General features: G+C 42.9%; 1 protein-coding gene across 8 annotated transcripts in view; it reads left to right on the forward strand.

Annotated features, from left to right (window-relative positions):
* sim (single-minded) overlaps positions 1–11,920 on the forward strand; it is a 649,835-nt gene extending 637,915 nt beyond the window's left edge. For all 8 annotated transcript variants that reach the window (XM_070082428.1, XM_070082434.1, XM_070082426.1 and 5 more), the window contains 4 exons: positions 3,187–3,386; positions 3,531–3,637; positions 4,663–4,810; positions 6,845–11,920. In XM_070082428.1, coding sequence (XP_069938529.1) covers positions 3,187–3,386; positions 3,531–3,637; positions 4,663–4,810; positions 6,845–7,727 — 1,338 coding nt within the window. In that variant the 3' untranslated portion in view covers positions 7,728–11,920. The remainder of the gene's footprint in view (positions 1–3,186; positions 3,387–3,530; positions 3,638–4,662; positions 4,811–6,844) is intronic.
* The last annotated feature ends 828 nt before the right edge of the window (positions 11,921–12,748 follow it).

Here is a 12,748-nt window from a genome sequence, read left to right on the forward strand (position 1 = left end):
CAGCAAGCCTACTGGTCCCATGATAGGCACGTTCAACTCACAACCAGATTGAGACACTTATGCAACATATGGGAATCTTTATTGAAGAAACGTTACGGCACACAGTGGCTTCATCAGTCTAATACAAAGCAGAAAGGTGTAAGGAGAGGAGGAGTTTGAGGTAATCAGTCCCTCAGCCTGGAGTCGATGTGTTCAGTCAATCAATCTTGTAGAAAGTGCAGCATAGGGCCGTAGACGTGGCTTATATGCTGTAGTCAGGTGAGGCAAAGCAGGAGGAGGCGGGGTCATAGTGGTACCATCCACTAGTCGAAGTGGATCTTCGTCCAAAGGTTGGACAAGTTTTGAAGAATTCTTTGTATCAAGATCAAATGATGCTGCAGTGTCTGACAGATGTGATAAATGGTTTAAAAAAAACGACGAGTTGAAGATTGCAACCACTCGTGTACCTGTCCACTCTATATATCTAAAGCTGCTGAAAGTTGTCTCAGTGGCGCTACCTGAGAGTTTGTCCACTCATCTACAACTCTACTGCTAAACCACTACTTTCCGATAACCTTTTTAAATGTAAATTTCATCCATTATCACTACGTTGTTTTGAGTCCTGTCTTGGTTAGAAATTTTTAACCCGCTATTTCTGCCCCTACCTACCATTACCACTACTTTCTCTTCTCCCTCTCTTGTTCCTGTCTTGTTTCCCGCTCGCCTATATTTACTGGCTCTCATAACACATTTCTGGTAGTGTGACTGCGTCACTGGTCCAAGTCGGAGCGAAACGTCGTGGTAAGTTCCTCTTTCCTATGTGCGGGTTATTTGTGTATTGTTCCAGTCACGGTATTGTGACTTTGTTCTTTCACATAGTGGTTGTTAGTAACTAGTGATAGTGGTTAGTAACTAGCACCACTGATAGTGGTTGTTAGTAACTAGCACCAGTAATAATGGTTGTTACCAATAGTAATAGTGGTTAGTAACTAGCACAAGTGATAGTGGTTAGTAACTAGCACCATAGTGGTTAGTAACTAGCACCATAGTGGTTAGTAACTAGCACCAGTAATAATGGTTAGTAATTACCACTAACAGTGGTTAGTAACTAGCACCAGTGATGGTTAATAACTAGCACCACTGATAGTGGTTGTTAGTAACTAGCACCATAGTGGTTGTTAGTAACTAGCACCAGTAATAATGGTTAGTAATTACCACTAGTAATAGTGGTTAGTAACTAGCACCACTAATAGTGGTAGTAACTAGCACCAGTGATAATGGTTAGAAACTAGCACTAGTCACAGTGGTTAACTAGCACCAGTCATAGTGGTTGTTAGTAACTAGCACCAGTAATAATGGTTAATAATTACCAGTAGTGATAGTGATTAGTAACTATCACCACTGATAGTGGTTAGTAACTAGCACCACTGATAGTGGTTAGTAACTAGCACCACTGATAGTAATTGTTAGTAACTAGCACCAGTAATAATGGTTAGTAATTACCACTAGTGATAGTAACTAGCACCACTGATAGTGGTTAGTGACTAGCACCAGTTACAGTGGTTAGAAACTAGCACCATAGTGGTTAACTAGCACCATAGTGGTTGCTAGTAACTAGCATCAGTAATAAGGATTTAGAGCTTCCCTTTTATAGTAAAAAATGAGAACAGTTTTCAGTCGTGCGTTAGTTTACTGAGGACTGCTGTTGCTATTCTGTTTTGGCTACTGTTGTTATGTTTAGGTTCCTGTTGATATTCTGTTTAGGCTTCTGTTGCTGTTTCATTTTATCTCCTGTTGCTGTGCTAATTTCTGTTTGACATCTGTTGGGTTCTGTCTATCCAGAACCTGCATTACTCCTCTTATCTAGTGCTTTGTTTCTCTTGTACTTTCATGTACTTCATTGTACTATGGGAATGGAAATTACTGTTGTTGCTAAACTGTGTGCGTGTGCGTGTGTGTGTGTGTGTGTGTGTGTGTGTGTGCCTGAGGTATGTAAGCATGTGTGAATGCATGCCTGTGTACACTTGAGTGTTTAATAAGAGGTCAGTGACCACCCATCACGGCCGACTGTCATTGTTGTAGCAACGACAGAGTTTCTTTGTTGCCCTCACGTTCATTTGTTGAATGTTCGTCTCCCTCCCTCTCGCTCTCTCTCTCTCTCTCTCTCTCTCTCTCTCTCTCTCTCTCTCTCTCTCTCTCTCTCTCTCGCTCTCTCGCTCGCTCGCTCGCTCACGCGCTCCCTTTCTGCTGTCTGAGTTTACTGTCTGGGAGGGTCTGTAAGAGTTGCAGTGGTTGGAGGTGATGTTTGAGAGTGAGAGAGTTACAGTGGTTGGACGTGGTGTGAGAGAGTTACAATAGTTGGGGGTGATATTTACGTGGTTGTAACTAGTCTGGGATCATAACATCACTAATAACAATCTCGCAGTACAATAATTGTTGTTCCTTTTAATCAAAACACTGGTCCTCCTTCCTTACACCATGTATCCTGACAGCATGTATCCTGACACCATGTATCCTGACAGCATGTATCCTGACAGCATGTATCCTGACAGCATGTATACACTGACACCTGTATGTCTCTCTCAGCGTATACATGCTGACAGTTTACTTTAATCCCTATTTTAGGGATTAAAGCATTCTTGACTGGTGGTGCAAAGATTATCTTGCAGCCTTCATGACGCTAGTGTAGTCGATAGGCGTGAAACCTCCCAGTAACCAGGCAGACCGTGTTCTTCTGACAGTGTTATACCATCAGCATACACCATTGTTCTGCCAAGTTCTTGTATACAATTGTTCTACCATGTTCTTGTACACCATTGTTCTACATGTCCCTGTTCACTCAGCAGTAAATAGGTACCTGGGTGTTAGTCGACTGGTGTAGATCGCATTCTGGGGACAAAACCTAATTTGCCCGAAATGTTCTGCAACGACTGATCTCAGACAGGGTGGCGGGGGGCGTTAACCCCCCCGAAACCCTGTCCAGGTATAACCAGAGCTTTCTATATAGTACGTTACTGATGTCAGCTAAGTCTGTATAAGTTGTATCATGTACTTGTAGAAATAAAGGTTGTTATTATTATTATTATTATATGATGGGATGTAAGAGAGTAAAGTAGCCAGGTACTCCTCTTACAACGTAGCTGTCACATAGCGTATTGTAGCTATTTAAAAGATATTGTGCATTAAGATATTGTGTGTGTGGTACAGGTGATCCACTGCTCCGGGTACCTGAAGATCAAGCATTATACTCTGGACATGGCCCCTTACGACAGCTGCTACCAGAACGTGGGTTTGGTGGCCGTGGGTCACTCTCTACCACCCTCCGCCATCACAGAGATCAAGATGCACTCCAATATGTTTATGTTCAGAGCCTCGCTCGACCTTAAACTCATCTTCCTCGACGCCAGGTCAGTCTCTTGACGCCTTTAAACGTTCGCTGTTCACTGTTGTTGCTATTGTGTTGTTTTTAAATGTTGAGAGGAGTGTAGCGTCTACCTTCCCTCCCATCTAGTGTGTTCCATCTCTTAAACACACTTTCTGTCTCTTGACAGAGTGGGAGTGCTTACAGGGTTCGAGCCTCAGGACCTGATAGAGAAGACACTGTACCAGTACATCCACGGCTGTGACATGATCCATATGAGGTTCTCACATCACATGTGTAAGTTGCAGCCTTCACCCATCTTCAAGATTTGCTCACATCCTCAATAAGTGTTCACTCATATTCAATAAGTGTTCACTCATATTCAATAAATGTTCACTCATATTCAGGAATTTTTTATTTTCTTAAGAATTGTCTACATATTCAATATAGGTTCAATGTGTTAGTTACCATTTGGTCCTAGGCACATGTCAATTAGACACTAGGCCTGTTATATGTGCGTGCATGTGTGTGTGTGTGTGTGTGTGTGAATATATATATATATATATATATATATATATATATATATATATATATATATATATACGTATACGTCGTACCGAATAGGTAAAACTTGCGAATCTGGCTTAAATACCAACGCTCTTGCCGAATAAGCCAAACGGAAATTTGTGTATGCAATAATTTCGCAAAAATCATTCTGAACCTAACAAAAATATATTTCGTTGTGTTTATTATTGTAAACTTATCTAAAATATATTTAGTTAGATTATGCTAAATTAAATTGCACTTGCTACAAAATTATTCATTTTTACATTAATTTAAATGAAAAAATCTTTAAACATATAAGAGAAAATTTATATATATATATATATATATATATATATATATATATATATATATATATATATATATATATATATATATATATATTTTAGATGACTGGTCAAAGAATATTTGGTTTAATGTGTTCACTCAGTTCATCTGTGTTCAGTGATAACATACGTTCAGTTGTTATGCTCGGTTTTTATTTGTTCATTGTTTGCGTTTGGAATTGTGCATTCATGCTTCAGTCACTGTGTGTGTGTGTGTGTGTGTGTGTGTGTGTGTGTGTGTGTGTGTGTGTGTGTGTGTGTGTGTGTGTGTGTGTGTGTACACGTTACCCCTCTCGTCCACCTACCCAAATACCCAACCACCTATATACCTACCATCTCCAAACCCACTTCATCTACCCATCTATCCACCTGCATATCCACCCACCTTCCTACATAACAACCACTACATAATTCACTTGTATGACGTTACAGTGCTGATGAAGGGACAGGTTACTACAAAATACTACAGGTTCCTGACGCGTGATGGAGGCTGGGTGTGGGTACAGACCTACGCCACAATAGTACATAATTCTCGCTCCTCCAGACCCCACTGTATTGTCGCTGTCAACTACGTCATCAGGTACGATCCTTGTAGTTATGTAGCCAGTTTGGCTACAGCAGCATTCTCAGGCTTTGGTATTTTGTATGTTACATAGTGGGAGTACCCGCAGTGTGCTGCTGTATTATTCAGTGTGATAGTTACTTAGTGGGAATAGCTAATTATGTTTTCAGTGTCATATTCCATCACACAGGATGGTGTTTCACTGTCATATTCCATCACACAGGATGGTGTTTCACTGTCATATTCCATCACACAGGATGGTGTTTCACTGTCATATTCCATCACACAGGATGGTGTTTCACTGTCATATTCCATCACACAGGATGGTGTTTCACTGTCATATTTCATCACACAGGATGGTGTTTCACTGTCATATTTCATCACACAGGATGGTGTTTCACTGTCATATTCCATCACACAGGATGGTGTTTCACTGTCATATTCCATCACACAGGATGGTGTTTCACTGTCATATTCCATCACACAGGATGGTGTTTCACTGTCATATTCCATCACACAGGATGGTGTTTCACTGTCATATTCCATCACACAGGATGGTGTTTCACTGTCATATTCCATCACACAGGATGGTGTTTCACTGTCATATTTCATCACACAGGATGGTGTTTCACTGTCATATTCCATCACACAGGATGGTGTTTCACTGTCATATTCCATCTCACAGGATGGTGTTTCACTGTCATATTCCATCACACAGGATGGTGTTTCACTGTCATATTCCATCACACAGGATGGTGTTTCACTGTCATATTCCATCACACAGGATGGTGTTTCATTTCATTAAGAAATCTGTCTAGGCTGGCAGACTTTAGCCAGGATTGCTAAGAAAGGGAATTGAGGAATGTAGAGAAGAATGAAGCAGTAGGGGACGGTGGAGAATATAGCCCTCTGGGAGGGGGTATAATTATAGCGGGTGAGGGAGGGGTATAATTCCAAGATGGCGGCACTGACTATTTTAATATATTGCTTTACTAAGATTTTTAATATCTCGCTCAAGTCTCCTCCAATTTTGAGGGAGAGGGAGGTCAATGCAATAATTTTTTATGTTCATATATATTTGCGTGGTTGTTTCTCACGTGATTGTTGAAGTAATTCTTGTGTTTAACTTATTTCTATCATTTATTATTACAGAGTTAATACTATAATGTGTTGTAATGTGTGTATATGTGCAGGTGTACTTGTGTACAGGGGTAGCGATGTGCAGGTCTAGTTGTGTACAGGTGTAGTGATGTGCAGGTCTAGTTGTGTACAGATGTAGTGATGTACATATGTAGTGATGTGCTAGTGAAGTGATGTGCAGGTGTAGTTGTGTACAGGTGTAGTGATGTGCAGGTTTAGCTGTGTACCGGTGTAGTGTACATGTGTAGTGATGTGCAGGTCTAGTTGTGTACAGGTGTAGTGATGTGCAGGTCTAGTTGTGTACAGGTGTAGTGATGTGCAGGTCTAGTTGTGTACAGGTGTAGTGATGTGCAGGTCTAGTTGTGTACAGATGTAGTGATGTGCTAGTGAAGTGATGTGCAGGTGTAGTTGTGTACAGGTGTAGTGATGTGCAGGTTTAGCTGTGTACCGGTGTAGTGTACATGTGTAGTGATGTGCTGGTGTAGTTGTGTACAGGTGTAGTGATGTGCAGGTCTAGTTGTGTACAGGTGTAGTGATGTGCATTTGTAGTGATGTGCTAGTGAAGTGATGTGCAGGTGTAGTTGTGTACAGGTGTAGTGATGTAGTAACATGTATACATTTGTAGCAACGTTTTGGAGTGTACAGGTGTAGTAACATACAGGTGTAGAGATGTATAAGTGTAGTAATTTGTGTATAGGTGCACTGTAGTAAGTTGCGTACATGTGTAATAACATGTGTACAGGTGTAGTAATTTGTATACAGGTGTAGGGATATAGAGGTGTAGTAATTTGTATACAGGTGTAGGGATGTACAGGTGTAATAACATGTATACAGGTGTAGATGTACAGGTGTAGGAATGTACAGGTATAGTGGTGCACATGTGTAATTACTAACAATGTTATGTACACACAGTGAGGTGGAGGTGAGGGAGGGTCGCTTGTCGTGGGAACAGGTGGGTGGGGGTCATGGGGAGGAGGGGGGCAGCTGGGGTGAAGCAGGGGGGATGAAAGGCATGGGTGGGGGGCGGTTAAAGTGCCGCACCTCCCCCTACCCCTCCCCCGCCCCCACTGACCCCCTCCATGAGGTGCTGGAGGGGCCAGGAGCTGCAGCCATCCATTACTCCCCCTCCCTGGGCCCCCCACCCCTGGCCGCACCCCCCACCCCCTACCCGGACCCCCGCCTGGCCTGCTACCCCCCCGCCTACGACGTCTACGACGAGAGGTACGTCAGAGGGGAGACCCAGCAGTATGCGGGCTGCAGCGCCCCCCTGGAGGGGTTGAGTGGGGGCGCCGCCCCCTCCTGCCACTACAAGAGCAACAGTGGGTACGAGGAACGACCCTGGAGTCAGGGGTCAGGCAGCAGCTCCGCTTCGGACGACCCCAGACACGACTATACTACACCTGCCAACACCACCACCCCTGCCACGCCCACCCTCACCACGCCCATGTACCCACTGCACGACTACTACGCCCACGACAAATTCTATGCCACTGACAAGCTGCAGTACGCCGCAGCTGCGGCTGCCGCAGCCGCAGACAAGACGCAGTACACAGATAAGCTTCAGTATTCAGATAAGCTTCAGTATGCGGGCGTGGGCGGCACGGGCGGCACGGGCGGTACGGGCGGCAGCTGTGTGAGGGGAGTATACAGCTACGTGGATGCCGCACTCAGCACGCCCACAGAAGCCGCAGCCGCAGCCATGACGAGCAAGACGCACGTCCTGCCGCAGCCTGGCTACACGTCAGTCATCGTAGACACGCAGCAGTACTACGCTCAAAACGAGTTTGTGCACTAGACACCTCCCCAACCATCCCCACACCTCCCCAACCATCCCCACACCTCCCGAACCTTCCCCACACCTCCCTAACCCATCTCACACCTCAAACCATCCTCACACCTCCCCAGCCCTTCCCACACCTCCCAAACCATCCCCACACCTCCCCACACCTCCCCAACCCTTCTACACCTCCCCAGCCCTTCCCACACCTCCCCAACCCTCCTCACACTCCTCCCAACCCTTCCCAGCCCTCCCTAACCCATCTCTCACTCCCCACACCTCCCCAACCCTTCTCACACCTCCCCAACCGTCCTCACCTTCCCACACCTCCCTAACCCTACTCCCACACTTCCCCAAACCTCCCCAACCCTCCTCACACACCTCCCAACCCTTCCCACACCTCCCCAACCCTTCTCACACCACCCCAACCCTTCCCACACCTCCCCAACCCTTCTCACACCTCCCCAACCATCTCCACACCTTCCCGTCTACGCACACACCTACTCAACCCTGCCCACAACTCCCCAACCATCCCCACACCTCTCCATCCTCAACCCTCTTCACAACTCCCCAACCATCCCCACACCTCTCCATCCTCAACCCTCTTCACAACTCCCCAACCATCCCCACACCTCCCTACGTACTTCGCCCAGTTCTCACAATCACCCTTGTCAGCCCTCTGTAACCAGTGTCACTACTGTAACAAATGTCACTGTTCTAACCAGCATCACTGTTGTTACCAGCGTCACTGCTGCAATTAGCACCAGAATGCTGTAATCAGAATCACTGCTGCAACTAGCGTCAGAATGCTGTAATCGTCAAAATGCTGTAAGTGGAGTCTGCTGTAACCAGTGTCACTGTTGTAACCAGTGTCACTGTTGTAACCAGCGTCACCGTTGTAACCAGCGTCACTGTTGCAACCAGCGTCACTGTTGTAACCAGTGTCACTGTTGTAACCAGCGTCGTCACGGTACAGTTTAATACACCTGTACCTCCAGCACGTGCAGAAGCAACTGTCAACATCCTCCACTGAATTATAAGTATCCTTCACTAAACTTTCAGTATCCTTCACTGAAGTAACTGTCGGCATTCTTCAGTGAGACAAACACGTGTGTTTGCTTGTCACTGCTGCTTGTTCGTAGACGGAGGTTCAAGCCTTCACCACTCCTTGCGGAAAATGAATCACACAGGCTCAGCTATTTATAAAATGCAACTTGTAATAGGAATTATAACTACTACGTGTCACCCCTCTTACTCAGAGAACACAATTTCCCACAAAAAAATGGGGAAAAGTTAAAGAAAACGGGAATTGGTTTACTAATAAGAGAAAACGGGAATTGGTGTAGTAATTAGTGGAAACGGGAGTTGGTGTACTAATCAGAGAAAACTAGAATTGCTGTACTAATGAAAGAGAAAACGGAATTAATGTACTAATCAAAGAGAAAACGGAATTGGTTTGCTAATCATAGAGAAAACAGGAATCTTTGTGCTGAGAGAAAAACTGGAATTTGTGTACTAATCAATGAAAGAAACCGGGAATGTGTCCTAATCAAGGAGAAAACGGGAATAAGTTCTTAATGAGAGATCGGGAATTGATGTGCTAATCAATGGGAAAGCGGGAATTGGTCGCTAATTAGAGAAATTTCACAGCAGTCTGTTTGCTAATCGTGTAACATCTTAGAATAAACAGAATTCTGTTGTATTCAATGTCTCAGAACACGGGAAACTGCCTGGTTTAGTTAGTAAGAAAATGGGAACTGGCATGTCGAAGGTAACTCAGGTTGCCACAACAACGTAGCAAAAACAACAGTTATCATGATCACAATAACCGGAAAACAAATGTGGTACAATTAATAAAAATGTGGACCAATGATAGAAAAAGTTGAACTCTCGTATCCAATTCACTGGATTATAAAACCTCCAATAATGGAAAATTTGAACCTCGTACCCAATTTATTTTAACTATAAAGAAAACTGAAAATTATTTTGAACGATAAATAAAGAAAATAAAAATGTACTAAATAAAGTGCATTGTGAAAATACGAGGAAGCGGTTCTGTTTTTTACCCATTTATGTTATTTTTAATTCAGTAATAAAATTAACTCTTATTGGCTGTGCCTTCCGCGCGGTTCTGAATGTTGATTAACTCTCATTCCACTCGTTATAATCTCTTGCATTATTATGGAGGGTAATTATCATCAATGCAGTGGTTATTTGCATATCACTGAGGCGCTGGTTGCCCTTCACAATGGACGGTGATGAGGCAGTTCCGCTCACAGAGGACGTGTTAAACTAGTCTAGTGCTTGTTGTACATCTGAGTGGTGATTCTCACTCATATTGGGTCTCTGAGTGGCGGTTATTATGTAGACTGGGCCTCTTGAGTGGTAACTCACTCTCATGCTGAACAAACTGAAATCCTGGTGGGTAGAATGTTCAAACACAGGACGATTTTGAAGCGTTTTACAAACACAAACTCCTAACTTATACCAGTGCTATATCTAGTCATGAAATTAATTATTACTTTAGTTCACCAATCACGACTCCGGTGTGATTTATTTGGTCAAGAAAACTGACGTGAGTGCCACTAACCACTCTGTCACAGATACGTCATTCAATCTCATTCCAGTTCACCAATTAGGCTTCAGACTTGCCTTGATGGAAAAGATGTAATAACCCATCACCAGTGTTGTTTACATACTTAACGAAATATTTTAGGCCAACGAAAAATATACTAGTCGACCTATTGGCCCATCTTATCACCACTGAAAACTTTCAACATTACGAGGCTAAATGAGACTGTTGAAGATCCATAACATTCAACATTGTTACTACGGTAAAGGAATACATGTGTTGATACTGACCTACGCAGTATATATACACTGAGAGGTGTATGTTTCTCAGTGTATATATACTGAGAGTTTAAATCCTATTTTAGGGAATGACAGTATTCTTGTCTGGTGGTGTAAAGTTGATGTGGTCTTAACCACAGTGTAGTCAATAGGCTTTAAACTCCTGTTGGTCAACCAACCAGTGGAGGATGTTGAAAATTATGGACAGTGGAGGACGTTGAAAATTATGAACAGTGGAGGACGTTGAAAATTATGAACAGTGGAGGACGTTGAAAATTATGAACAGTGGAGGACGTTGAAAATTATGAACAGTGGAGGACGTTGAAAATTATGAACAGTGGAGGACGTTGAAAATTATGAACAGTGGAGGACGTTGAAAATTATGAACAGTGGAGGACGTTGAAAATTATGAACAGTGGAGGACGTTGAAAATTATGAACAGTGGAGGACGTTGAAAATTATGAACAGTGGAGGACGTTGAAAATTATGAACAGTGGAGGATGTTGAAAATTATGAACAGTGGAGGACGTTGAAAATTATGAACAGTGGAGGACGTTGAAAATTATGAACAGTGGAGGATGTTGAAAATTATGAACAGTGGAACATTATTAACGGTGGAACATTCTTGAGTGTATTTGACAAATATCGTTTATGCAGATACAATTATCGTGTACCTACAGCAACTGTCGTGCATCTGCCAACTACGATCCTGTACGATATGGCAGTTATCGTACATAGACAGCAGATATTGTACGTCTGGCAATTATAACCCTATGCGACATGGCAGGTATCGTACAGTAGATCATTATCGTACATCACGGTGCACTATTTTGCATCTGTCAACTACGATCATGTACGATGTTGCAGTTATCGTACTTAAAATGTACATTATTCACATCGTGCATCAGGCAATGCCCAGGAGTACATCGTTTCAGCGGACACAAAATATCGTACATCCGGCAACATTCCCAATGTATTTTTCCCTTATGGTCCCTAAAATGCATACTTTTTATATAGTTTTGTATATGGATCTATGTATCTATAATGAAATCCTAAAACGGGCATTATATTTTGTCACTATTTTTTTTCCTCCCCAGACGCGAGTGTTGTATTGTTACCAAGTGAATCACACGATTTTTGTACATAACGATAAGCAGAAATTGTTTTTGACGTTAGTAACGAGTGAAGTTAATAGCGCGCGCGCGCGTGTGTGTGTGTGTGTGTGTGTGTGTGTGTGTGTGTGTGTGTGTGTGTGAGAGGGTCACTGGACCTTCCTGTGTCTTGTACAGTATCCACAAGTTGTATATATTGTAAAATATCAATGTCACATTAATAAAAAAAAATAACTTTTTTGGAAAAAATGTTAGTATGATTTTCCCTGCCTATTGAGTATATTAGAATTAGAGGCTCTGAGTTGGAGTCAAAGATATACAACAGAGGCATTAAGGAGCCTGCAGCGAGGTCAAACATCTTCAGGACCAAGTGTTTATAGTGAAACATATAGGTGAGCAGTAGATAAGGGCAAAGAGGTTTTTATAGCAATTATGGATTTGGAAAAGGCACATGACAGGGTGGACAGGGGGGGGGGGGGATGTGACAGATGTTGCAAATGTGTGGAATGGGAGGAAAGTTATTGAAAGCATTGAAAATTTTTTACGAAGATAATGAGGTTCAGGTTAGAGTATGTAGGAGAGGAGATTATTTCCCAGTAATAAAAGTAGGGTTTAGACAAGGCTGTGTGATGTCACCATGGTTGTTCAATATATTTATAGATGGGGTTGTAAGAGATGTGAATGCTCGGGTGTTGGCAAGAGGCGTGGGGTTCAAAGATAAAGAATAACACAGTGGGAGTTGTCACAGTTGCTCTTCGCTGATGACACTGTGCTTTTGGGAGATTCTGAAGAGAAGTTGCAGATGGTGGATGAGTTTGGTAGAGTATGTAAAAGAAAATTAAAAGTGAATATCGGAAAGAGTAAGGTGATGAGGATAAAATTAGGTAACGGAAGATTAGATATCAGATTGGAGGGAGAGTATGGAGGCGGTGAATGTATTCAGAGACGGGTCTATGAAGGGTGGGGTGAATCATAGAACTTACGAGGGAAAAAAGGTGAGTGGTGCACTAAGGAATCTGTGGAGACAAAGAACTTTGTACATGGAAGCATAGAGGGGGAATATATGAGAGTAAAGTT

Source organism: Cherax quadricarinatus, chromosome 7, assembly GCF_038502225.1.
Source record: "Cherax quadricarinatus isolate ZL_2023a chromosome 7, ASM3850222v1, whole genome shotgun sequence".
In the NCBI taxonomy this organism is placed as follows: Eukaryota; Metazoa; Arthropoda; class Malacostraca; order Decapoda; family Parastacidae; genus Cherax; species Cherax quadricarinatus.